General features: G+C 41.5%; 1 protein-coding gene across 1 annotated transcript in view; it reads right to left on the reverse strand.

Annotated features, from left to right (window-relative positions):
• The window catches only part of LOC100255532 (uncharacterized), a 29,883-nt gene that overhangs the window by 1,904 nt on the left and 2,216 nt on the right, over nucleotides 1-25,763 (reverse strand). Inside the window, exons 2-3 of the mRNA XM_002269226.4 lie at nucleotides 25,533-25,750; nucleotides 14-253 (exon numbers count right to left, since the gene is read on the reverse strand). Coding sequence (XP_002269262.1) covers nucleotides 14-253; nucleotides 25,533-25,750 — 458 coding nt within the window. The remainder of the gene's footprint in view (nucleotides 1-13; nucleotides 254-25,532; nucleotides 25,751-25,763) is intronic.

Genomic DNA, 25,763 nt, shown 5'->3' on the forward strand with positions numbered 1-25,763 from the left:
TTTGGATACTTACAAGTAGATAAGTGAAGCAAAAAACACAAGGATAACAAGCCTTTGCCTTGAACCATCTTGGTTGAACAAAAAAACTACAGCTATCAGCTTCAGTATAAGCATCACGTCAAGCTGAAATGCAATTTGAAATCTCCTCACAGCAACTTGTCTCTGAGGTACAGGCTGTTGCTGCTGCGGCTGTGGCTGTCCAACCTGACCATGCTCCTCACCCACTGGTCCTCCCTCAGAAGAGCTTGTTCTACTGTTGAAAGAGGCAACATTCAAATGAATAGAAATTTTTGCATAATGCATTTATATATCTACTTGACGAGACATTTATACATCCAATTTGTTGCCCACAAAATTATTTACCATTAGCAGCGGGTGAGTACCAGTGTCTATGCATTGGCAGCAGATAGTATTCTTTTTTTCTTTTTTTCTTTCTTTTTTTTTTTTTAATTCTGAAAGTGCAATTCATTGATATTATTCTTATTGATTGAGGGGTGGCCAGAGTTGTATTAACCGCCTTCAACATTCAAGTAAGCAAAACACTTTCAAGTAATATATGTTTGCATGGATACAGCCCCGAGACATGGATCTAATAGGATGTGAACAGGGTAAGGGTTAGGGTTTGATGTAAAGATTGGATAAGAAATGCCTAGGAGTATATTGAAATGGTTTAGAAAAGAAAGAAAGAAAAAAAAGCAAGACAGCTTAAATCTCTTGATTCCCATTGACCATTCACTAACTGAAGATGGATGATAAAGCCATTCTAGTAGACTAGAAAACCTAAGAATACTTAACTCTAACCACTGCATCAAACAAATCCTAACCATCAATTCAAAAATAACAAAAGACACCACAAAATAAATAAAAATACCAAGTCACTTCTGCAATGGCACAAATGATATCACAAGCATAGCATGAACAGTATTAGGGTAGCACAAACAGTATTGTCATTACAGTGACATAAACAGTACCCCTATAGAAACTTGCTACAACAATATTAACAGCACCTAGCAAAAAAGCACATCCAAGCACATAGGCCATATACCAACAATGGAAAAATGCAACGATAAGAAGAGAAATGGAAAACGACACCCTCACTTTACAGCCTTTCAATCCTTCTTACATTTTTCCCCACAAAAGACCTCTTCCAACTAAGAAGGACCTCATGAACTAGAGAAGGCAGCACCCATGCAATGCCAGACAAGGATAAAACCAGATGCCATAGAACTCTGGGCTTTGTGTAGTGAAGAGGAATGTGGTTCATTGATTCTGCTGCATCTTTTCATAAATAGCTCCTATTCACCCAATTCCATCCTCTCCTTTGTCATTTTTGTCAACTTAAATATTCAACTCTTAATATTCAGATTAAGATTCTGACAAATAACAGTCATGATAAAGCAACTAGAGGATCTCGAAAACTAATAAACTATATTATTTTTTTAGCAACTAGCATGAAGGGACAATCTTGGATTTAGGCTTCCAAAGAAGATGTTTCTTCTATAAGAAAGCCATAACCTCCACATCAAGCAACCCCCCCACAAAAGAACTGACTTGACTCCACCAAGTTAGGGCTGGTCCATAGTGCATGCACTCTTTTTCAGTTTGAGATCTGTATGTCTTAGCATAAGTATACACCTCTTCTCACTATCAAAGAAAGAGTAAGCCCTGGCACATTCATGATGCATGTCTGAATCTCATTTCCCCGTTGCAACTAAAGATCTATTACAGAGCTTAAGTGGCAATAGATCGCACTAAGCTTACCAACAGTCAATATAGACTATAGAGAACACTTGTCTACCAACCTTCAGCTTTTTGTTGGTAGTACATACAACATATGAGTGCTCTAGGCATGTTGTGGGGAATCTCTTTACTCAGGAATTCTTTGTTTTTTTTTTTCTGCTCTTTTTTATCAGGTTGAGTCATTGTGTTCTAACTCCAAGTCATCTTGTGTGTTGGCTGAGTCAAGCGATTTATATATGAGTCAGGACTGAATCAATGTTTTTTTTTATAAGCAAGAGCAGAATATATATTAAAGAAGGCCGAAAGGCCGCACCGCATACAGGAAGTATACAAAGCAGCCACAAGGCCAAAAAAACAAAAACAGACTACATACAAAAGAGTTCTTAAGAGTCTGAATAGCCAAAGAACCCCCTCTAAAAGCTAACATATTTCTTTCCTTCCACACCGTCCAAAAAATACATAACGAAATGGACTTCCATATCTTCTTCCTTTTTTTACCCACAAAAGGGCCCCGCCAACAGAACAACGCCTCTTTGACCTTCTCTGGAAACACCCACTGAACCCCAAATAAGGCAAAGGTGATTTCCCATAGGGCCCTAACCACTGTACAGTGTAAAAGAATGTGATTTACATTTTCCTCTTCACAACCACACAAAAAACAACGATTTGGAAGCTGCCACCCACGCTTTTGCAGCCTATCCAACGTGAGGATTTTTTCCCAAGTAGCCTCCCACGCAAAAAAAGCCACTTTGGTTGGGACCTTATCCACCCAAATACTTTTTCCCGGAAAGACAAGAGGATTAGGGGCTGCCAGCAGATTGTAAGCCACCCGAATCCGAAAACTGGCAGAATCCCCTCCTTTCCAAAGCACTGAGTCCTCCTCTGGGGTTACCCTAATGTCCCTTAGCAAGAAGAGCAAGTCTTCTATTAACACCAGCTCCCAATCATTAGAATCTCTAGCCAATCTGAGATTCCACCCTCCTTGGCCGAGCCTTGGGTCCCACACATCATTCACCAATTCATTACTGCACACTGCCAAGGTAAAAATCTGGGGAAACGCTTGGGACAGCGCTTTGTTGCCGCACCAATGATCAGTCCAGAACATAATCTTAGTCCCCCTCCCCACCTTGAACTTCATGTTATTCCAACACCAACTCATCTCCTTCAAAATCTCCTTCCAAACTCCCACTCCAAAGGGCCCCCGAACTTCCTTAGATTTCCAACCACAACCCTCCAACCCTCCAACCCATGCTTCACCCCGATCACCTTCTTCCACAAGACGTCCTTTTCAACGGCAAATCTCCAAATCCACTTGCCCAATAAGGCCTTGTTGAGTAACCCCATCCTCCTAATACCAAGACCCCCCTTCTCCTTTTGAGTACACACCACCTTCCAATTAATTAAATGGATTTTCCTACCTGTGCTTCCCCATCCCCAAAGAAAATCTCTTTGTAATTTCTCAAGCCTTTTAACCACTAACTTAGGCATTCTAAAGATGGACATTTGATAGATGGGAATGCTGGCCAAGGTACTCTTAATAAGGGTGATTCTCCCGCCCTTAGATAAGTATTGTCTTTTCCAAAGGGCAAGTCTTCTCCTCATTCTTTCCTCCACCCCGTCCCACGTGGACAAGGCCTTGTGCCGGGCCCCAAGGGGCAGCCCCAAATATTTAACCGGAAAGCTTCCAATTCTGTAGCCTAATTCCACCGCCATTTCCTCAATATTATCAATCTCCCCAACTGGAATAAGCTTACTCTTGGCCAGATTGATCCTAAGCCCAGAAGCCGCCTCAAACCATGCCAAAATCCATCCAAGATAAGTTAATTGATCCTTACTAGCCTCGCAGAAGACAATAGTGTCGTCTGCAAAGAGCAGATAAGACACCATAATCTCCGCATCCCCTCTACCTCTTAGCCTACAACCAGAGATGAAGTTCCCCTGCACTGCCCGCCTAATGAGTGCACTCAGCACTTCCATGCCCAAGATAAAAAGATAAGGAGAAATTGGGTCTCCTTGACGCAGGCCCTTAGAACTGGAGAAGAAGCCTTCTGGTACCCCGTTAATAAGGACATAAAATTTTGCCGTTGAAAAGCACCACCACATCCATTCCATCCAGCGCGACCCAAAGCCCATCTTTTTCAAGACCTTCATAAGGAAGCTCCAACTGATGCTATCGTAGGCTTTCTCAATATCCAATTTACACACCAGCCCCTTCTCTTTCCTCTTCTACCAATAGTCAGCCACCTCATTAGCTATAAGAGAGGCATCTAGAATTTGTCTCCCCCTCACAAACGCATTCTGATCAGCCGAAACCACCTTATCTAACACCATTTTTAGCCTATTGGCCAACACTTTGGCCATAAGCTTGTACAGCCCCCCTAGCAGGCTGATAGGCCGAAACTCCCCTAGATCCTCAACCCCACCTTTTTTTGGAATGATGACCAAAAATGTAGAATTCAGACTTTTGGCAAAAGACTTCTGATCGTAAAATTCCTTGAACAGCTCTACTACCTCCTCCTTAACGAAGTCCCAACAAGCTTGCCAAAAGGCCACGGTAAACCCATCCGGGCCTGGGGCCTTATCGCTGTTCATATCCATCAAAGCAGAGAATATTTCTTCTTCAGTAAAGGGGACCTCCAAAGCTTCAGCTTCACTAAGGTCGAGACTTTTAAGTTGCAGACCCTCTAAGTCGGCTCTCCACCCTGGGTCTTCCCTTAGCTGGTGCTAAAAGGCCTTCACAATCCCCTCCCTCACCTCCTGCTCCTCAACCAGTTCCACCCTATTTATTTTAATTCTGTCCAAAAAGTTATTTCTCCAATGGGCACTAGCCATCTTGTGAAAAAACCATGTATTCTTATCCCCTTCTCTAAGCCACAACTCCCTAAACACTTGTCTCCAATGGGCTTCTTCCAAAAGAACCCACTTCTTAGCTTCATTTTTCAGATCCGTTTCTCTTTCTGAGAGGTCCCTACCACTTTCCACCCTGTCCCAAAATTCAATTTGCTGAAGGGCTGAGCTTTTGTTCACTTCCACTCTACCAAAAAAATCCCTATTCCACACTTTAATTTTCTCCTTCATCTCCTTCATTTTAGCAGTCATTCTAAAACTAGCCCTTCCTCCTCTTGCCCCTTCCTGCCACCATTCCCGAAGGAGCTCCTTAAACCCATCCACCTTGAGCCACATGTTTTCAAACCTGAACGGAGAGGGTCCTCGGCTCATCCCGCCCCCCTTCAACAATATGGGGAAGTGGTCAGAGGTAGGCCTAGGAAGCCTACATTGAACAGCCCCCCTGAAAATATCTAGCCAACACTGGGTTACCAAGAAGCGATCCAATCTAGCCCAAGTCTGGTTGCTCCTGCCCCCGCTCCAAGAAAACACACCCCCCTGCAAAGGAAGGTCAATGAGAGCAAGATCATCCACCACCTGAGCAAACCTACGCTTAAGGCTACCCTGCCTGCTCCTATCCCTTTGAGATAAGGTGACATTAAAGTCCCCTCCTAAACACCAAGGCTCGTCCCATATTCCCCTTATCGCTCCTAATTCCTCCCACAAAGCCTCCCTCTCCTTCCTGTTACACGGCCCATAAACTCCAGTAAAGATCCTGTTGAAATAATGCCAAAGTTAGGACTTTAATTTAGGAATAAAAAATGAGAGATCATTTAGGATATTTCCTTATGATTTAGTTTCCTAATTTTAGGAGAGAATTAAGCTAGATTGATTTTTTCTTATTCAGTCATTTGTGTATATATATGTGTATGGTGTGTACCGATTAATAATAAATAAAGGAGTTCAGAAATTCTTCATGGTATCAGAGCCAGTTTTCTGAAACCCTAATCCCTTCTGGCCACCTCTTATTCAGGCCATCACTCATTCCGGCCAAATCTCTCTGGCCATATCTCAATCCGATCATCTCTCTCTCTCTCTCTCTCATTCCGGTCATCAGTCCCTGTTCTCAGAGCCAAGGGAGAAAACGCTTTCCAGTCAGTCGAATCGTCGTCAGAAAACACTCACCGCCGGCAACTTTTCCGGCAAACTTTCCGGCGACGGTTTTTTCTACACCGCAAGGAGCGCCTGGAGGAGATCTCCAATTTGTCCCAAAGCACCGGAACCAGAAACCCATCCACGCGCCGCCCACGCGCGTTTTTCCGGCCGGCGACGCGTGAGGGCGCGTGAGCCACTTTCCGGCGACGCGCTTCCTCCTCCAGGCTCGCCTGACGCCGACCAACCACCCTTCCTACCTGTTTGTGCAATCCGAGCCCTGCACGTGCCTCTTTTGGGGTTCTTTTGCTTCCGCGGGCCCTCTGATCAGATTTTCCGGCGTCCTCCGACTATTTTTTCTCAACTCCAGTCCCTGCACGTGCCTTGAAAAGTGTTCTTCTACCTTTCCGGTCCATGACAAAATACGGAATGGCATCATCACAAGTATCCAGCGTCACGTCACCAGAATCAGGGGGCAGATCTGAAATTCCAAACCTTGGTGGCAATGATTCCTCTCCTATTCTCATCACAGGACACAAATTAAATGGCCATAACTATTTACAGTGGTCACAATCTGTGTTGCTGTTCATTTGCGGTAAAGGAAAGGATGAGTACTTCACTGGAGAAGCAGTCATGCCAGAAACTACAGAACCGGGTTTCAGGAAGTGGAAGATTGAAAACAGCATGATCATGTCATGGCTTATCAATTCCATGAACAATGACATAGGCGAAAATTTCTTGCTGTTTGGGACTGCAAAGGACATATGGGATGCAGCCAAAGAAACTTACTCAAGTTCTGAAAATACGTCAGAACTGTTTCAGGTTGAATCAGCTCTACATGACTTCCGCCAAGGAGAGCAGTCAGTTACTCAGTATTACAACACACTCACAAGGTATTGGCAGCAACTTGACTTATTTGAGACTCACTCATGGAAATGTTCGGATGATGCAGCAACATACAGGCAAATTGTGGACCAAAAGAGACTGTTCAAGTTCTTCCTAGGACTAAACAGGGAATTGGATGATGTTAGAGGCCGAATCATGGGCATTAAACCCCTGCCAAGTCTCAGGGAGGCTTTTTCAGAGGTTAGGCGTGAAGAAAGTAGAAAGAAAGTGATGATGGGATCAAAAGAGCAACCTGCCCCAACATTGGATGCCTCTGCCCTTGCTGCTCGGTCATTTAATAGTAGTGGTGGAGATCGTCAGAAACGGGATAGGCCTTGGTGTGATTATTGTAAGAAACCAGGCCATTATAAGGAGACTTGCTGGAAGCTTCATGGCAAACCTGCTGATTGGAAACCAAAGCCACGGTTTGACAGAGATGGCAGAGCACACGTGGCTGCCAACTCTGAGAGCACCTCTGTTCCCGAGCCGAGTCCATTCAACAAAGAGCAGATGGAGATGCTACAGAAATTATTAAGCCAAGTTGGCAGTGGCAGTACTACCGGTGTAGCCTTCACTGCTAATCGAGGAGGAATGAGGCCGTGGATAGTAGACACAGGTGCTTCTGATCACATGACAGGAGATGCTGCCATTCTTCAAAATTACAAGCCAAGTAATGGTCATTCATCCGTCCATATTGCTGATGGTTCAAAGTCAAAAATTGCCGGGACAGGTTCTATAAAACTTACTAAAGACTTATATCTTGACTCTGTCCTCCATGTTCCAAACTTGGATTGCAATCTTTTGTCCATTAGCAAATTGGTTCATGATCTCCAATGTGTTACTAAATTCTATCCAAACTTGTGTGTTTTTCAGGACTTGAAATCGGGGAAGATGATTGGCAGTGCTGAACTGTGTTCCGGGCTCTACCTCCTTTCATGTGGCCAATTCTCAAACCAAGTCTCTCAAGCAAGTTGCGTACAGTCTCAGAGTATGTTAGAGTCTTTCAATTCTGTGTCAAATTCTAAGGTCAATAAAGATAGTGAGATTATAATGTTACACTATCGCCTTGGTCATCCTAGCTTTGTTTACCTTGCAAAATTGTTTCCCAGATTATTTATCAATAAAAATCCAGCATCTTATCACTGTGAAATTTGTCAGTTTGCAAAGCATACTCGAACAGTATATCCTCAAATCCCATACAAACCTTCGACTGTTTTCTCTCTAGTACATAGTGATGTGTGGGGTCCCTCCCGGATAAAAAATATTTCTGGCACTCGATGGTTTGTGACATTCGTTGATGATCATACTCGGGTAACATGGGTTTTCCTTATGAAAGAAAAGTCAGAGGTCGGGCACATTTTTCAAACCTTCAATCTTATGGTTCAAAATCAATTCAATTCCAAAATACAAGTCCTCAAGTCAGATAATGCAAAGGAATACTTTACTAGTAGTCTCAGTACTTATCTTCAAAATCATGGCATTATCCACATAAGTTCTTGCGTTGACACCCCACAACAAAATGGGGTGGCCGAACGCAAGAATAGACATCTCTTGGAGGTTGCCCGGTGCCTTATGTTTTCCTCTAATGTTCCAAACTATTTCTGGGGGGAAGCTATTCTCACAGCTACCTATTTGATTAACCGTATGCCATCCAGAGTGCTTACCTTTCAATCCCCACGTCAACTTTTCTTAAAACAGTTTCCTCACACCCATGCCGCCTCTTCTGATTTACCACTCAAAGTATTTGGTTGTACGGCATTCGTTCATGTGTATCCTCAAAATCGTAGCAAATTTGCTCCTCGAGCAAATAAGTGCATTTTTCTAGGGTATTCTCCAACCCAAAAAGGGTACAAATGCTATTCTCCAACCAACAAAAGATTTTACACCACCATGGACGTCTCTTTCTTTGAACATGTCTTCTTCTATCCCCAATCTCATGTTCAGGGGGAGAGCATGAATGAACATCAAGTTTGGGAGTCTTTTCTTGAGGGTGTACCTTCTTTTCACTCAGAGTCACCAAATCCTTCCCAATTCGCGCCCACTGAGTTGTCCACACCCATGCCGCCATCAGTTCAGCCAGCCCAGCACACAAATGTTCCTTCTCCCGTGACCATCCAGTCTCCCATGCCTATTCAACCTATAGCCCCACAACTTGCTAATGAGAACTTACAAGTTTACATCAGGAGAAGGAAAAGACAGGAATTAGAGCACGGATCACAGTCAACATGTGGCCAATATATTGACTCCAATTCAAGTCTTCCTGAAGAGAACATAGGTGAGGATAGGGCTGGAGAGGTGTTAATTCCCAGCATTGATGATTTTACTTTGCCAATTGCATTGAGGAAGGGTGTTAGGAGATGTACAGATCATCCAATTGGGAATTATGTTACGTATGAAGGGTTATCACCATCTTACAGAGCATTTGCTACTTCTCTTGATGATACTCAGGTTCCCAACACAATACAAGAGGCATTAAAAATTTCAGAATGGAAGAAGGCAGTACAAGATGAGATTGATGCACTTGAGAAGAATGGGACGTGGACTATCACAGATTTGCCGGTTGGGAAGAGGCCTGTGGGGTGCAAGTGGATTTTCACCATAAAATACAAAGCAGATGGATCAGTCGAAAGATTCAAGGCTCGTTTGGTAGCTAGAGGGTTTACACAATCCTATGGGATAGACTATCAGGAGACTTTTGCTCCTGTTGCAAAACTGAACACTATCAGGATCCTTCTCTCATTGGCTATCAATCAAGATTGGTGCTTGCAACAACTGGACATAAAAAATGCGTTTCTAAATGGGGACCTAGAAGAGGAAGTCTACATGGAAATACCACCTGGTTTCGAAGAAAGTATGGCAAAGAATCAGGTTTGCAAACTCCAAAAATCATTGTACGGCCTTAAACAATCTCCTCGAGCCTGGTTTGATAGATTCACAAAAGCAGTCCTGAAGCTGGGCTACAAACAAGGTCAGGCTGATCATACTCTATTTGTCAAGAAATCTCATGCCGGGAAATTGGCCATATTGATAGTCTATGTCGATGATATTATTCTATCTGGAAATGATATGGGGGAGTTACAGAATTTGAAGAAGTATTTGTCAGAAGAGTTTGAAGTTAAAGACCTTGGAAATTTGAAATATTTCCTTGGTATGGAAGTGGCTAGATCAAGGAAGGGAATCGTAGTCTCTCAAAGAAAATACATACTCGATCTTCTTAAGGAGACCGGTATGCTTGGATGCAAACCAATTGATACTCCTATGGATAGTCAGAAGAAACTTGGTATCGAGAAAGAAAGTACACCGGTAGACAGGGGGAGATATCAGCGGCTTGTCGGGCGCTTGATTTATCTCTCACACACTCGGCCAGATATTGGCTTTGCAGTGAGTGCTGTAAGTCAATTCATGCACAGCCCCACTGAGGAACACATGGAAGCAGTCTACAGGATTCTTAGATATTTAAAAATGACACCAGGGAAAGGCCTATTCTTCAGAAAGACAGAGAACCGTGACACTGAAGTATACTCAGATGCGGATTGGGCAGGAAACATCATTGACAGGCGGTCCACTTCCGGATATTGTTCTTTTGTCTGGGGAAATCTTGTTACCTGGAGGAGTAAGAAGCAATCAGTTGTAGCCAGAAGTAGTGCAGAAGCTGAGTACAGAGCTCTTGCACAGGGAATCTGTGAAGGGATTTGGATAAAAAGGGTTCTTAGTGAACTGGGACAAACGAGTTCATCTCCAATTCTGATGATGTGTGATAATCAGGCAGCTATAAGCATAGCAAAGAACCCCGTGCATCATGACAGGACCAAGCATGTTGAGATTGACAGACACTTTATCACAGAGAAGGTGACTAGTGAGACGGTCAAATTAAACTATGTTCCTACCAAGCACCAAACCGCAGACATCCTCACCAAAGCTTTACCTAGGCCTAACTTCGAAGACTTAACTTGCAAGCTGGGATTATATGATATATATTCTCCAGCTTGAGGGGGAGTGTTGAAATAATGACAAAGTTAGGACTTTAATTTAGGAATAAAAAATGAGAGATCATTTAGGATATTTCCTTATGATTTAGTTTCCTAATTTTAGGAGAGAATTAAGCTAGATTGATTTTTTCTTATTCAGTCATTTGTGTATATATATGTGTATGGTGTGTACCGATTAATAATAAATAAAGGAGTTCAGAAATTCTTCAGATCCAAACCATTTCATCTTCAACATTCTTCAACCTACACGATATAGAGAAATTCCCCACCTCCATCTCCAACAGCTCCAAAGATCTCTTATCCCAACAAACCAAAATACCACCCGTTGAGCCTTGGGCTCCCATAGCTCCCCAATCAAGAAACCTCCCAGAACCCAGACTCCTCACCACCCCCTCTGTCATAATCTGAATTTTCATCTCTTGTATACAAACTAAATCCGCCCTTTGACTCCTGATCATGGCCTTGATCACTTTCCTTTTGGAGCTATCATTAGCTCCCCGAACATTCCAACTCACCAACCTTAACTTCATAAGACAGCTGGAGACTGACCCCCTCTTCCTTGCACAATACCTTTCTGCTTCCTCCCCCCTTCATAATTGATGGAACATTCAAGTCTCTTCAGTTCCCTCTCAAATTTTGAATTTTCTAAAAGAGATTTGCTGTGCACTTTTTCCCTTCTTTTTCTGATTTTGACCATGAAATCCAAAATATCCTTCTCTAATCCCACAGTTGAAAACCCCAAGAACTGACTGAACCTTGCCAACTCACTCTCCTCCCAGCTGGCCTCCCTCCAATCCCTGACTTCTGGAACCGACTCACCAGCAAGACAGAGTTCCTTTCCACTGGTTCCCATCGCGCCATAGGACTGAATCAATGTTGAACCACACGATACTTGATTAGCATCTTGGACTCATCATGGCCATGACTGAAACAGATACAGTTCAGCGACTTGTATCAGTCTTGGCCTATATCTTAAATCATGAACACCTTCCATCCCCATATGCTTTCTGACACTACAATGCAACAGCAGTACAATTCCCAATGTGACAATGTCTATCACCAAGGAACATACTGTCATCTATGACAGTGGCACAGCGCTGGTCTGAAAACATTTTTCCTCTATTATAGTGATCATAATTGAGCCTAAGAACCACATAAGTTTGCTAAAGAAAGTGGATACATTTTTTTCCTTTATTTTTATTTTTATTTATTTATTGATAAGTGGATACATTTTTTTCCTTTTGTTCACATCAACTAATCTAGAATCTTATTGCAATCTAATTTGAGCATGAAATGGAGGAATTTAATGAGGATGGGGAAGATGCATCTGTTGTACCTTAAGTTACTAAATGGAAGAATATGAGGGGCTTTATTGATTGAAGTATTAAGGGGTTGAAAAATAAGAATTCGCTTGAGTGAATAGAGGAAAGCTAGCAAAGTAAAACTAATGAACCTCCATCATAGCACAGAACTTGTCCTTGCAAGATTTCAACTTGGAATTTGCTCAATTTGTGTATCATTCAATCAATGCTCTCCTTAACTTCATGAACTTCAAGAAACTCATTGTGTGCTATGAATAGAGCTTACACCTTAGGATCATACTCCGATATCAGACTGTTACAGGACATGTTTAGCATGAATAAAGAAATTAGGATTTGGTGTTTCATATAAGATGGACTAGAAACATGTAGAAGGTAGTTGGAGGTATTTCTCGAGTAAAATAAGGATTTGGGGGGATGCTTCGATGTTTTGAAGACAAAATTGGCGTTGGATAGAAAACAGTACACATTTTTTTTTGTTTGGATCAGAAACAAAAGGTGAATGGTACTGCTGACTAAATTAATGCTAACCATCCATGAAAACCTAACCAAAAGACCAAAAAACTTAATCATGAAGACAGTAGCACAAACCGTACTGCTGCAGTAGCACAAACCGTACTGCTGCAGCAGCACAAAAAAAAAAAAAAAAAACCTACTGCAGCAGCATTAACCATACAGACCATATGGTACAGCAACTAGGCAATTTTTTTAACTCTAAATATAAAAACAGCTAACAATTAAATTTTGACAAATCAGGGTCTTATAATAAAGCAAATAAAGGGCTTAGCCAACCATTAATGACATTTTTTTTGGAACCAAAAAGTTTCTTGATTAGAATGGCCCAAAAGTCTAGTCTTGGATATCTAGAGAAAAGTTGTGATCAATAGCAAACTGTGGCTCCCACATCAAAGTTCTACAGGTGCTCCCGTTGGGAATGGGAATGGGAATTTGGCACAGCTTTATGACCCCAAATGCAAGAATGGGAAAAATGGGATACCTGTTCTTTGAATGATCTGGTTAGAGATAAATGTGGGATTTTCAAGGACAGATTCAAATCTCTGTTGTTACCATAGCACAACATTTTCTCTCCTCATTCTGGGCCTCAGCATCTTGCATTCCAGCAGATTACGGTCTTCGTGTACAACTGTAAATTAGTTATTAGGAGATTTGAATTGCTTTGAATTACCATGTATATCATGAATCATCCTTCTTAGAATAGAGGAGATATACATGCTGGTGTATCTCTTGATTTTTTGTGAATAAGAATAATTCATAATTTCACATGGTATCAAAGCCAACTCTAGGTTCTCGGTGTGCTTGGTGAAAACTCTAAGTGCCACCTGTCCTTATTTGATTTTTTTGCTCTGTTTTGATTCATCGGTCTTCATTTCTGTGTTTGATTCCTCACCTTTCGTTGCAAATTTCTTTTTTATTTGTTTTGTCTGCATTCATTAATACTATCATGTCTGAAATTTCAGACCATAATCCTGCCACCAACTCTACTAAGGCGATATTTGAAGCGTCATTGAGCCAAATCATGGGGGAACCACAGAACCTCCAAGCTACTTACCGCCTTTCTAAGAAGAATTGTCTTCAATGGTCCGAGTTGGTGTGAACCTTCCTAAAAGGCAGAGGAAAATTGAACCATTTAATCGGCATAGGACCAAAGCTCAGAGATCCAAAATTTCAAAGTTGGGATGAAGAGGATTCCATGATCATGTCTTGGTTATGGAATTCAATGACCCTTGAAATTTGCAAAACATGAATGTTTTTACAATGGCTAGGGAGATTTGGGAAGCCATCCAACAAACCTATTCAAAGGTACGAGATTCGGCTCAAATTTTCGAAATCAAGGTGAAAATTTTGGCCACAAAACAGGGAACCAGATCTGTAACTGAATATGCCAATATCATGAAGCATTTATGGCCACAAATTGACTACTACCAGAACACTCAAATGAAATTCAGTAAAGATGCAATAATGCTTAAAAAAATTATAGAAAGGGAACGAATTTTTGAATTTCTTGTTGAACTCAACGTGGTGTTCGATCAAGTGTGAGTCCAAGTTCTAGGAAAAGAGGAACTTCCATCCATGAATGAAGTCAACTCCATCATTCGTGCTGAAGAAAGTTGGAGAGGTGTGACGCTCAAAACCATCTTCTATTGATGGTTTTGCCATAGTTGCCGCAAAGCAAACAAATTCAGCACAAATCTTGTGGGAGAACTAGGTGTTTTGATGGGTCAAAGAATTCTAATTGTGAAGAAGTTTGGTGTACCTACTACAAGAAGCCTTGACACACCAAAGAGAAGTGTTGGAAACTTCATGGAAAACCTCAGAACCTGAATTGGAACGGGGATATAAAGCATGACAGCAACACAATCAAGCAAGTATGGAAAATTGTGAAGGAGGCCTTCAAGAAAAACCTAGTTTCAGCAACAAAGAATTTGGAGAACTAATCAAGGAAGAGATAGGAAGGATGAGAAATTTTTTGGGTACTCTTTATAAGCAGTTGGGTATGTGCTCTTTGGCGCAAATAGGTAAGTCTTCTGTTTCTCATACTTTAAGGGCCTCAGATTTGTCCTTAGCTGACTTTTAGGTCATTGGTTTAGGAGCCATAGACTGCATGGCCCACTCTCCTCATTGTTTCTCTTCATACAATCCTTGCCCCAGTAACAAAAAAATTTCTATTTCTGATGGTTCCTTTACCACGGTTGCTAATCAAGGAAAAATTCATCTCACCCAGTCCATTGTTCTACAAGATGTGTTATATGTAACTAAATTTTTGGTTAACCTTGCATTGATCAATAAATTAACCAAAGAACTAAATTGTTGTGAAAACTTTTTCCAAAATTATTAAGTGTTTCAGGACTAAGCGACAAGGAAGAGGATTAAGTGTGCTAGGGCCAAGGACGGGCTTTACTACCTTGAAAAAATCAGTGGGTGTGTTAGCAAAAAAACCAATCTCCTCTATCCTTCTTGACCAAAACTATACCTTCTAATAAAGGGCAACTTTGGCTTCATCACCTTCGTCTTAGGCATCCCTCATCTAGAGTTCTTCAAACAATATTTCTTTGTTATTTAAATCAGTGGATGTAAACAGCTTCCATTGTGACATTTGTCGCTAAGCATCAACATGTTTTGTTTCCCCTGAGTAACACAAAAATTCTTTTCATTTACTTTAGTGCATAGTGATATTTGGGGTCTGTGTTGAGTTCTGAATGTTTCTGATGTTAAATGGTTTGTGTCATTCATTGATGATTGTACAAAGGGTAACATGGATTTTCTTATTAAAACAAAAGTCTGAAGTGAGCAATATATTTCCCGTCTTTCATGTTAAAAATCAATTTGGGGTTTGTATAAAAAGGGTTAGAACTGATAATGCAAGGGACTACTTCAATCAAGTCTTGTCCCTATACTTTGAAAAATGGGGGAAAATTCATGAGTCATCCTATGTTGATACGCCCTAATAAAACAGAGTTGTTGAAAGGAAAAAAGGTTGTTTTCTTAGTGTTACTCAAGCATTATTGTTCCAAAAACAAGTACCAAAATCTTATTAGGGGGGAAGTTGTTTTAACTGCCGCCCATTTAATAAACCGGGTCTCATCTAAAGTCTTAGGATTCAAAAGTCTCATAGAAGTGTTTGCAAAACCCCTTCCTAATTGTCATACCTCTTATAAATTGAGTGTGAAGGTTTTTAGGTGTGTGGCATTTGTTCACATGCATGCACATAATCGTGAGAAATTAGATCCAAGGGCATTGAGATGTGTCTTCATGGGGTTATTCACCTACACAAAAGGGTTACGGATGCTATCATGCTCCTTCTAGAAAGTTATATGGATAGAATCTTTGCAGAAACAGAAAATTATTTTTCAAATTCTTATCTTCAGGGGGAGGGACATTACCTTCAAAAGATATAGATCCCTCATCACCATGGCTTGACCTTTCTATGTTGCTTGTTGAGAGAGAGAGAGAGAGAGAGGAGAAAAACCTTATTCTCATTCATTGTAATCTCTACTTACAATTGAGAGATATATATATACAAGGCTAGGAGTCCTAACTACCATACATGTGACCTATATTAACAAGGAAAGATAGTATACTATACATACATTATATTCAACACTCCCCCTCAAGCTGGAGCATATACATCATATGCACCAAGCTTGTTACAAATATATTTAATCATAGGACCTCTGAGAGATTTAGTGAAGATGTCTGCTAGTTGATCATTTGAATTGATAAAACTTGTAGCAACACATCCTGATGCGATCTTCTCTGTAATGAAATGACAGTCAACTTCAATATGCTTGGTCCTTTCATGAAAGACTGGATTGGATGCAATATGTAATGCGGCCTGGTTATCACAGATGAGTTTCATCTGTTCATCCTTTCCAAATCTCAACTCCTGAAGAAGATGTCTCAACCATATGAGTTCACATGTTGCCAAAGCCATAGCTCGATACTCGGCTTCAACGCTAGATCTGGCCACTACATCTTGTTTCTTACTCTTCCAAGATATTAGATTACCTCCAATAAAAACACAGTACCCTGAAGTGGAACGTCTATCTGTGGGTGAGCCAGCCCAATCTGCATCTGTGTAACCAACAACTTGAGTATGATCTCTGTTCTCGTACAATACACCTTGGTCTGGTGTACTTTTGATATATCGAAGGATACGGATTACGGCATCCCAATGGCTATCACATGGTGACTGTAGGAATTGACTAACAACACTCACAGGAAAAGAAATGTCTGGACGAGTAATGGTGAGATAGTTCAATTTACCTACGAGCCGTCGATATCTCCCGGGGTCTCCTAAAGGCTCCCCCTGTCCTGGTACAAGTTTGACATTCGGATCCATAGGTGTGTCTACCGGTTTACAGTCTAACATACCGGTTTCTTCCAGGATGTCTAAAGCATACTTCCTTTGGGAAAGGACCACACCAGAACTGGATTGAGCTATCTCAATTCCCAAGAAATACTTGAGTTTCCCCAAGTCTTTGGTCTGAAAGTGGGTAAAAAGATGTTGCTTTAGTTTTTGAATACCATCCTGATCACTGCCTGTAATGACGATGTCGTCCACATAAACAACCAGATAAATACACTGCCCCAAGGAGTTATGATGAAAAAAAACTGAATGGTCTGCTGTACTGCGAAGCATGCCAAACTCTTGAACAACAGAACTAAAACGGCTAAACCATGCTCGAGGAGATTGTTTCAAGCCATATAGAGAACGGCGTAACCTGCACACTAAACCAGACTCCCCCTGAGCAACAAAACCAGGAGGTTGCTCCATATAAACTTCCTCGGCAAGATCACCATGAAGGAAGGCATTTTTAATATCCAACTGATAAAGAGGCCAAGAACACATAGCAACCATGGAGAGAAGCAAGCGGACAGAAGCAATCTTGGCAACAGGGGAGAATGTGTCACCATAATCAGAACCATAAACTTGAGTATAGTCTTTAGCAACTAAACGGGCCTTAAGGCGATCAACCTGACCATCAGGACCAACCTTAACTGCATAGACCCAACGACAACCAACTGTAGATTTACCAGAGGGTAAAACAACAAGATCTCAAGTGCCATTAGAGTGCAGAGCAGCCATTTCATCCACCATTGCCTGTCGCCAGCCTGGATGGGAAAGAGCTTCATGGGTACTCTTTGGAAGAGAAACAGAGGATATAGCAGAAACAAAAGCAGAATAGGGTGAAGATAATCGATGATAACTCAAAAAATTGTAAATAGGATGAGGATTACGAGTAGAGCGAGTACCTTTCCGAACAGCAATAGGTAAGTCATTAGGAGAAGGCAGAGCCGGGGCAGGTGAAGCCGAAGGGATAGGAAGTGAGTCAGCAGGTGCCTCAGGAAAAGGGAGAGGAGCAACGACACGAGGGCGACGATGATAAACCTGAAGTGGTCGAGGGGGCATAGCATCAGGTGGGGAGACAATGGGAATGGGCAAGACTTCAGAAACAGGAAGAGACTCAGAAGTGGTGGAAAAGAATGGTGAGTCCTCAAAGAAGGTGACATCAGCGGAGATAAAGTACCGATGAGTCTCAAGGGAATAACAACGATAACCCTTCTGAAGTCTGGAATATCCCAAGAAGAGGCACTTCATGACTTTGGCGGAAAGCTTGTCCTGTCCAGGAGTGAGAATATGAACAAAGCAAGTACAACCAAAGACACGAGGAGGAAGGAAATAAAGTGGTTGGTCAGGGAAAAGAAGGGAGTGAGGAATCTGATCGTATAAGACAGAGGAGGGCATACGATTAATCAAATAACAAGCGGTAAGAACAGCGTCCCCCCAAAAGCGAAAAGGAACATGACTATGGAGGAGGAGAGTACGAGCTGTCTCAACAAGATGTTGATTCTTGCGTTCAGCTACCCCATTTTGTTGAGGAGTATGAGCACAAGAAGACTGATGAAGAATCCCATGATGAGACATAAACGAAGTAAATTGGGCTGAAAAATATTCCCTGGCATTGTCACTGCGTAACACACGAATAGAAATATTGAACTGGGTTTGGATTTCAGTATAAAATTTTTGGAAAATAGAGAATAACTCAGCTCGATTTTTCATTAAAAATAACCAAGTACATCGATAATAGTCATCAATGAAAGTGACAAAATACTGAAATCCTAAAGTAGACGCAGTCCGACAAGGACCCCAAACATCAGTGTGGACAAGCTCAAAAGGAGACTTTGCCCGATTATTCAAACGCTTTGGGAACGAGACACGAGTATGTTTCCCAAGCTGATATGACTCACACGGAAGCGACGACAAAGTTGAAAAACGAGGAACCATCTTCTGGAACTTGGAGAGACTAGGGTGGCCCAGACGATTGTGAATGAGGAGAGGAGCATCAATGGAAATGCAAACTGCAGGAGATGAATCTGAGGTGAGGTGATAGAGGCCTTGAGACTCACGTCCTATGCCAATCGTCTTCCCCGTACTCCGGTCCTGCAAGGTCACAAATTTATCAGAAAAGGTAATAGAGCAATTAAGAGTACGAGTGATTTTGCTGATGGAAATAAGATTAAAAGGACATTCAGGAGTATAAAGGACAGAAGTGAGAGGTAGAGAAGGCAGAGGAAGGGCCAAACCAATACCTTTAGCCACAGTTTGAGAACCATTAGCTAAGGTAACAGTAGGTAAATCAGAGGTAGTAGTAATAGAGGAGAAAAGATCCTTATTACCAGATAGGTGATCAGATGCTCCAGAATCTAGAATCCAGGGTCCAAGAGAAGATGTGTGGGTAAGGCAGGCAGAGGCATTACCAGGCTGGGCAACAGAGGCAATAGAAGCCTGAGATGTCTGAGATGCGGAGGAGCTCGGAGGCTGAGGCAGCAGAGAATCAGAGGACTGGGCCATATGGGCAGTGCGAGGAGGTCTTCCATGTAACTGATAGCAACGATCGCGAGTGTGGCCAAGTTTATTGCAATAGGTGCAATGAGGACGTTGGCCTCTACCTCGGGTACCACTGCGTCCTCCTCGAGAGGTAGTTTGAGAAACTAACACAGAAGAATCTGAAGCGCTATCAAATGGCAAAGTCTGAGTGGACGAGATACGGAGGAGGCGAGCAAACACATCATCCAAGGACGGAACTGATGAACTACCAAGAATCTGATCACGAATAGGCTCAAGATCCGGACGGAGGCCAATAAGAGTAAGGACCATGAAGAACTTGTCAAGCTGTGTTTGTTGAGCCCCAACATCAGGAGTAAGAGGCATCACAGTCAAGAACTGCTTCTTAAGAGAGGCAATCTGACCAATATAAGTAGATAGATCCAAGTCCTGTTGGCTGAGATGGACAATAGCAGAAGCCACCTTATAAAGACGCTGGATATCATTCGTGTATAATCCTTTGGCCTAAGTCCAAAATTTAAAACAAGTTTTATAGGCCTGAAGATGAAGAAGAATCCGGGGATCAACCGATTGCCATAATACACTACACAACTGTGCATCTATCTTCCTCCACTGTACGCGGTCAACCTCAGGGATATCTGCCTCCTGGGTAACCAAGTGATCCTCATATCCTTGACCCATAAACCAAAGTTCAACAGAGGCAGACCAGGAGAGATAATTCTCACTACCAACCAATTTCTCTGAGGTAATCAGAGGAGATCCAGAGAGAACAGACGTAAAGATCTGATTTTTGGTGGTCATATTCACGTATTTGGATCGAAGAGAGCCCTAAGATGGGTTCAGATTTCGGCGGAGAGAGAAAAACAGTGAAACCACGGCTGTGAGAGGTGCAATCAATGGAGAAAAAAAAGGTCGTGACGTGCCTGGAGAGGAAGAGAAGCAGCACCCAAGCCTCGGGGATGGAGGGGGAGCCCTGTCGGAGGTGGCCGGAATGGCAAGAAAGCCAAAAACAGGGAAAAAATGGAGATGCAGGGCTCGGGGAGGACTGCCGGAGGGCTAGAAGGCCAAGACGGCGCCGGACGAGCCTGGAGAGGTGTCGGAAGTGGGCGGAAAGTGAGCCACGCGCCGGCGCGTGGGTGACAGTCCGAAGGAGAAGGGCGGCGCGTGGGGGCGCGTGAGATGCCGGTTGCCGGTGGGGTTTCCATTGGCGTGTAGATCAGCCTCCGGCGGTTCGGAATATGTGGTCTTTGCCCGGAAAAAAAGGTCGCCGGAAAATTTCGCCGGAAAAGGTTACCGGCGTGGTGGAGATCCGACGGCCATGAGGTTGTCCGGGGTGGTTCGGAAAGAGAGTGAGGGGACCGGAGTGAAAACACGGTCACTGGACGGTTCGCCAGAATTGAGTACACGGCTAAACCGAAAAAATTAGGTTTTCTCCTTTGGCTCTGATACCATGTTGAGAGAGAGAGAGAGAGAGAGGAGAAAAACCTTATTCTCGTTCATTGTAAACTCTACTTACAATTGAGAGATATATATAGACAAGGCTAGGAGTCCTAACTACCATACATGTGACCTATATTAACAAGGAAAGATAGTATACTATACATACATTATATTCAACATTGCTCATGAATTTTATTTTTTTTTTATAGACAAAGAGATAAAATTAAAACACGTCAAAACAGGGGGCGCTCCCTACGTACACAGGCAATATACAAAGAAAGCCAAAAACAAAGTAACAAAAGAAAGAAAAAACCTAGAGAGGAAAAAGCTAACCAACAAGCCAATCACCCAAAAAATTCAGAAAAGAGAGATAATCCAAGTCCAGAAATTGTTGAGACCACTCAAGAAGAGACCCAAAAAAGAGGTTTCTCAAGCAAGTATCTGACATCTCTTCCTCTTGGAACGTTCTTCGGTTTCGTTCTCCCCAAATGCACCAAAGAAGACAAATAGGCGCCAATCTCCAAACTGCTCTCCTTTTCTTCCCTAAGCCCTTAATTTTCCATTCTAGAAGCAAATTTCTCACTAAAGTCAGGAACACCCACACCACCCTAAAAGAAGAAAGCAACAAAGTCCAAAGCTCCCTTATCTTACCACAATGAATTAGGATGTGGTCCGCCAATTCCTCATTCTCTTTATAAAGATTGCACCTATTAACTATAGACCAACCCCTCCTCATTAACATATCTACAGTAGAAATTTTACCCCAAACTGCTTCCCAAGCAAAAAAACGAGTTCTAAAAGGGGCATACGAACCCCAAGCATCTTTGGCTGGAAATAAGTGGTTATTTTCATCTTTTAAAGACCTATAATAAGATTTAACATTAAACTTTCCCCTCCTCTCAACCTTCCAAACTAAAGAATCCTCCCCTTCTTGAACCTTTATTACAGAAATATGATCCAAAAACTGAGTCACCTCCTCCAATTCCCAATCTTGGAAGGATATTCTAAAGTGCACCTCCCAACCCCCACCACCACCTCCTTGTCTCCCCCAAAGATCAGCCACTACAGCAGAATATGGGTTGCAATTCTGAACAGCAAAGGGAAAAGATCCTTCAACTTAGAATCTCCAACCCAAATGTCCCACCAAAATCTTGTGCGTCTACCATTACCAATACGAAAACTAGTTCTAAGAAAGAACTCCTCCCAACCCTTTCTAATGTCTTTCCAAAGGCCCATCCCATAAGACTCCCTTACCTCTCTAGTGGTCCAACCCCCTTCCTCCTCTCCAAATTTACCAACAATGACTTTCCTCCAAAAACTCTCCCTCTCTAGAGGAAATCTCCAAAGCCATTTTCCAAGCAAAGCATGATTGAAAACCTTCAAATGTCTTAACCCCAACCCTCCATGCCTCTTATCTTTGCAAATAACCGCCCATCTTACCAAATGGATCTACCTTTTCTCCTCCAAATCTCCCCACAAAAACCCTCTTTGAATTTTCTCCAAATTTGTCCCTTTAAAACTTGATCTTGCCCTGTTGTCATTGACAATTCTTTCCATAATATTCCAAATGAGCTCGAATTAGATCCGTCTTCAAAAAACAATGAACCCGATGCTACAAAACCATTGCAAGTTTACTTGAGGAGAAGAGCAACTGCCATTGAACCCGCACCCACTCAAGAGTCTAACAAGGTCAGGTAATAGCTCTATCTCTCCTAGCACTTCAATTGTTAAAAATGATCTTAATGTACCCATTGCCATAAGGAGAGGTATAAGGTAATGCACTCAACATCCATTGGCATTATTTGCGTAATGTGTCATTAGATAACTTCCCCCAGTCCCACAAAAGTTTTCTCACTCATTACACCATAACCACTCCACAAGACTTGTCAAGGCACTTCACAATGAGAATTGGAGACAATCCATAAGGGTTGAGATAGAAGCCTTAGAGAAAAATAAAACATGGGAAATAATAGAACTACCTGAGGAGAAGAAATCAGTTAGGTGTAAATGGGTATATATAGTCAAGTACAAAATTGATGGGCCCCTAAAAAGATGTAAGGCTAGATTGGTAGCTAAAGACTACACATAAACCTATGGGATTGATTACCAAGAAACCTTTGCTCCTGCAGCTAAGATGAATACCATGAGGGTATCATTGGCGACTAATTTTGGTTAGAGCTCGCAACAATTTGATGTAAAAAATGCATTTTTTTCATAGGGACTTTGAAAAAGAGATCTATATAGAAATTCCTCCAGGTTTTGGCAAAAGCCTTAGTAGAAATAAGGTGTGCAAATTAAAGAATATGATTTCAAACAATCTCCAAGCACATGGTTTGAGAGATTTTCTAAAGCGATAATAGTAATGAAATACAAACAAAGTCAAAGTGATCACACTTTGTTCATCAAGCATTCGGCTTTAGGGAGAGTCACAACTTTGTTGGTGTATATGGATAATATCATTGTTACCAATAATGATCTTAGAGAAAAGGAGGCTCTTTGGCAGTGTTTAGCTAGAGAATTTGAGATTAAAGAGCTTGGTAGATTGATGTATTTCCTAAGAATCAAAGTTGGCTCAATCCAAGGAGGGTATCTTTCTTTTACAACAGAAATATGTAATTGATCTTCTCAAAGAAACTAGGAATCTTGGATGTAAGCCAATGGACACCCCCATAGAACCAAACCACAAATTAAGAGAGGCTTTGGAGGATGAGACTATAGATTGTGGCATGCACCAACAACTAGTGGATAGATTCATTTACGTAGCACAGACTAGACCGGACTTTGCATATGTTGTGAGCATTGTCGGTTAGTTTATACACACTCCCAAAGACTCTCAACTTCAAGCTATCTATCGGATCATACACTACCTTAAAGGAACTTCCAATAAAGGGTTATTTTTCAAACGAGGTACAGAGTTATGCTTGGAAACCTACACGGATGCAGATTATGTTGGACCAGTTTTAGATAGAAGATCAACTTTGGGGTACTGCACTTTTCTTGGAGGAAATCTAGTCACTTAACAGAGTAAAAATCAAACAATGGTTGCAAGATCAAGTGCCAAAGCAGATTCCGAATGATCTTAAAATCAAGTGGACACAACCTATAAGACTCTATTGTGTCAATGAGTTTGCAATCAACATCACTCATAATTCGGTACAACATAACTAAACAAAGCATATGGAGGTAGATCGACATTTCATAAAGGAGAAGCTTGATAATGGTCTCATTTACACTCCATATATTAAGACACATGGCTAACTTGTAGATGTTCCATCTAAAGGGCTGACTAATACCATGTTTCAAGAGATTATTAGCAAGTTGGGAATGAAAAATCTCTATTCACTAGCTGAAGGGGGAGTTTTGAAAGTTCAAGTCCTATAATTTAGCATTTTTCTCCTTTTAAGACTCTTTTTGTACAACTCTGAATTAGTTAGGATTTTTCTCCTTTTAGGACTCTTTGTATACAACTATAAATTAGTTAGGATTTCTCCTTTTAGGATTCTTTGTGTACAACTGCAAATTAGTTACTAGGAGATTTGAATTACCATGTATATCATGAATTATCCTTCCTAGAATAGAGGAGGCTAGATATATATTATGTGTATCTCTTGAATTCTTGTGAATAAGAACAATTCAAAATTTCACAAGTGTTAGAGTGCATGATATGATTTGGGCTCAAATCCTAAAGTTCAAGCTTTTAGGAAAATTGGTAGTTCAATATGGTATCAAAGTCTCATTTGGTGGAAGGTCATATATTTGAACCACACTACCGTATATTTATATCTCCAATTTATTAAGTAAGCCCAAAAAAGGCTGATTGTTTTTTTTCTTATAGGCTTGTGTGTCTCTCCACATGTGAATATGGGGCCGCATGTGAGGGAGGGTGTTAGAGTACATGATATATACTATGGGTCCAAATCCTACAAACTTAAGCTTTTAGGAAAACTAGTAATTCAATAGCATGTTCTTTTAGTAGAAGAATTTTGGGAGGTTTGCTAGTGGTGGAAAAACCCCAGTGGCTTTCCTCAAGCTTAATTTTGCAAGCAATCCACAACTTCCTAGGATTTGAGATGTCTTTAGATGATCATGTGGTTAGAGGCATCTCCAAGAGGAGACATTAGCCATTAAGCCTAATATTCTTGCATTTTTGGAAGGCTAAACTCTTACAAGTAAATCAAAGTATAATATCTTGAGATTCATCTTAGTTCAGGTATCTCATGAGAAGCAAGACCATGGAAATTGGGCTCCTGGGTTTGCAAAATTCATTAATTTGGCTCGAGCTTTGAGTTGCTTGTACTCCTGTATCCTCGTACTGCAAAACCACCATGGATGGTTTGGCCAAACAAGTGTCCTTTGTGGGAGATTCTTTGCCATGAGTTGTTTCTTTCTATTGTTGCATTTATCTTTCCTTGCAATTGTTTTGTTGTGATGTTGTCAGCATCTCAGACAGATAAATCATTTTTTCTATGCTATTATCTCATTTTAACAGAATTAAGTGGTTCTTTCCCATATTTAAAAAAAAATACTCATTTCCAACCTCAACTTGTGTTAGCCAAATGGTTAAGATACAAACACTACGTATGACAGAGAGCAGATAAACTATTAACAGATCTGGGAGGTGGAAAAATATTTTAAAAGAATTATTAAAAATAAATAAAAACCATTCTTAAAAGCAGAAGAAATGAGAATCATAGGATAGATATAAGGATCCTGCAAATGTACCCTCAATTTGGGTATGTTGTCAATAAAGTAAAATAATAAGTCAAGCATTTTAGCCTCCAAACATTTGGATGCAGCAACAGAAATACTTACGTGGGTATGTTGTATGTAAGAGGAATAAGAGCATTGGATGGAAGTCCAGAAATGGGTCCCATTAAAGGGGGAACAGGAACAGCATAAATGCCTGCACCACGATTCACCTGTTCCTGATTCTGCAGAGAGATTAACCCAGGAACAAGTGCAGGGTACATGATGGGAAACATCTGAATGTTGCCATTTGGAGAAACTGGGAAGCCAGAGAATGTTGGTATCTGACAAAACGAA

The sequence above is a fragment of the Vitis vinifera genome, chromosome 11 (assembly GCF_030704535.1).
Source record: "Vitis vinifera cultivar Pinot Noir 40024 chromosome 11, ASM3070453v1".
NCBI classification, from domain to species: Eukaryota; Viridiplantae; Streptophyta; class Magnoliopsida; order Vitales; family Vitaceae; genus Vitis; species Vitis vinifera.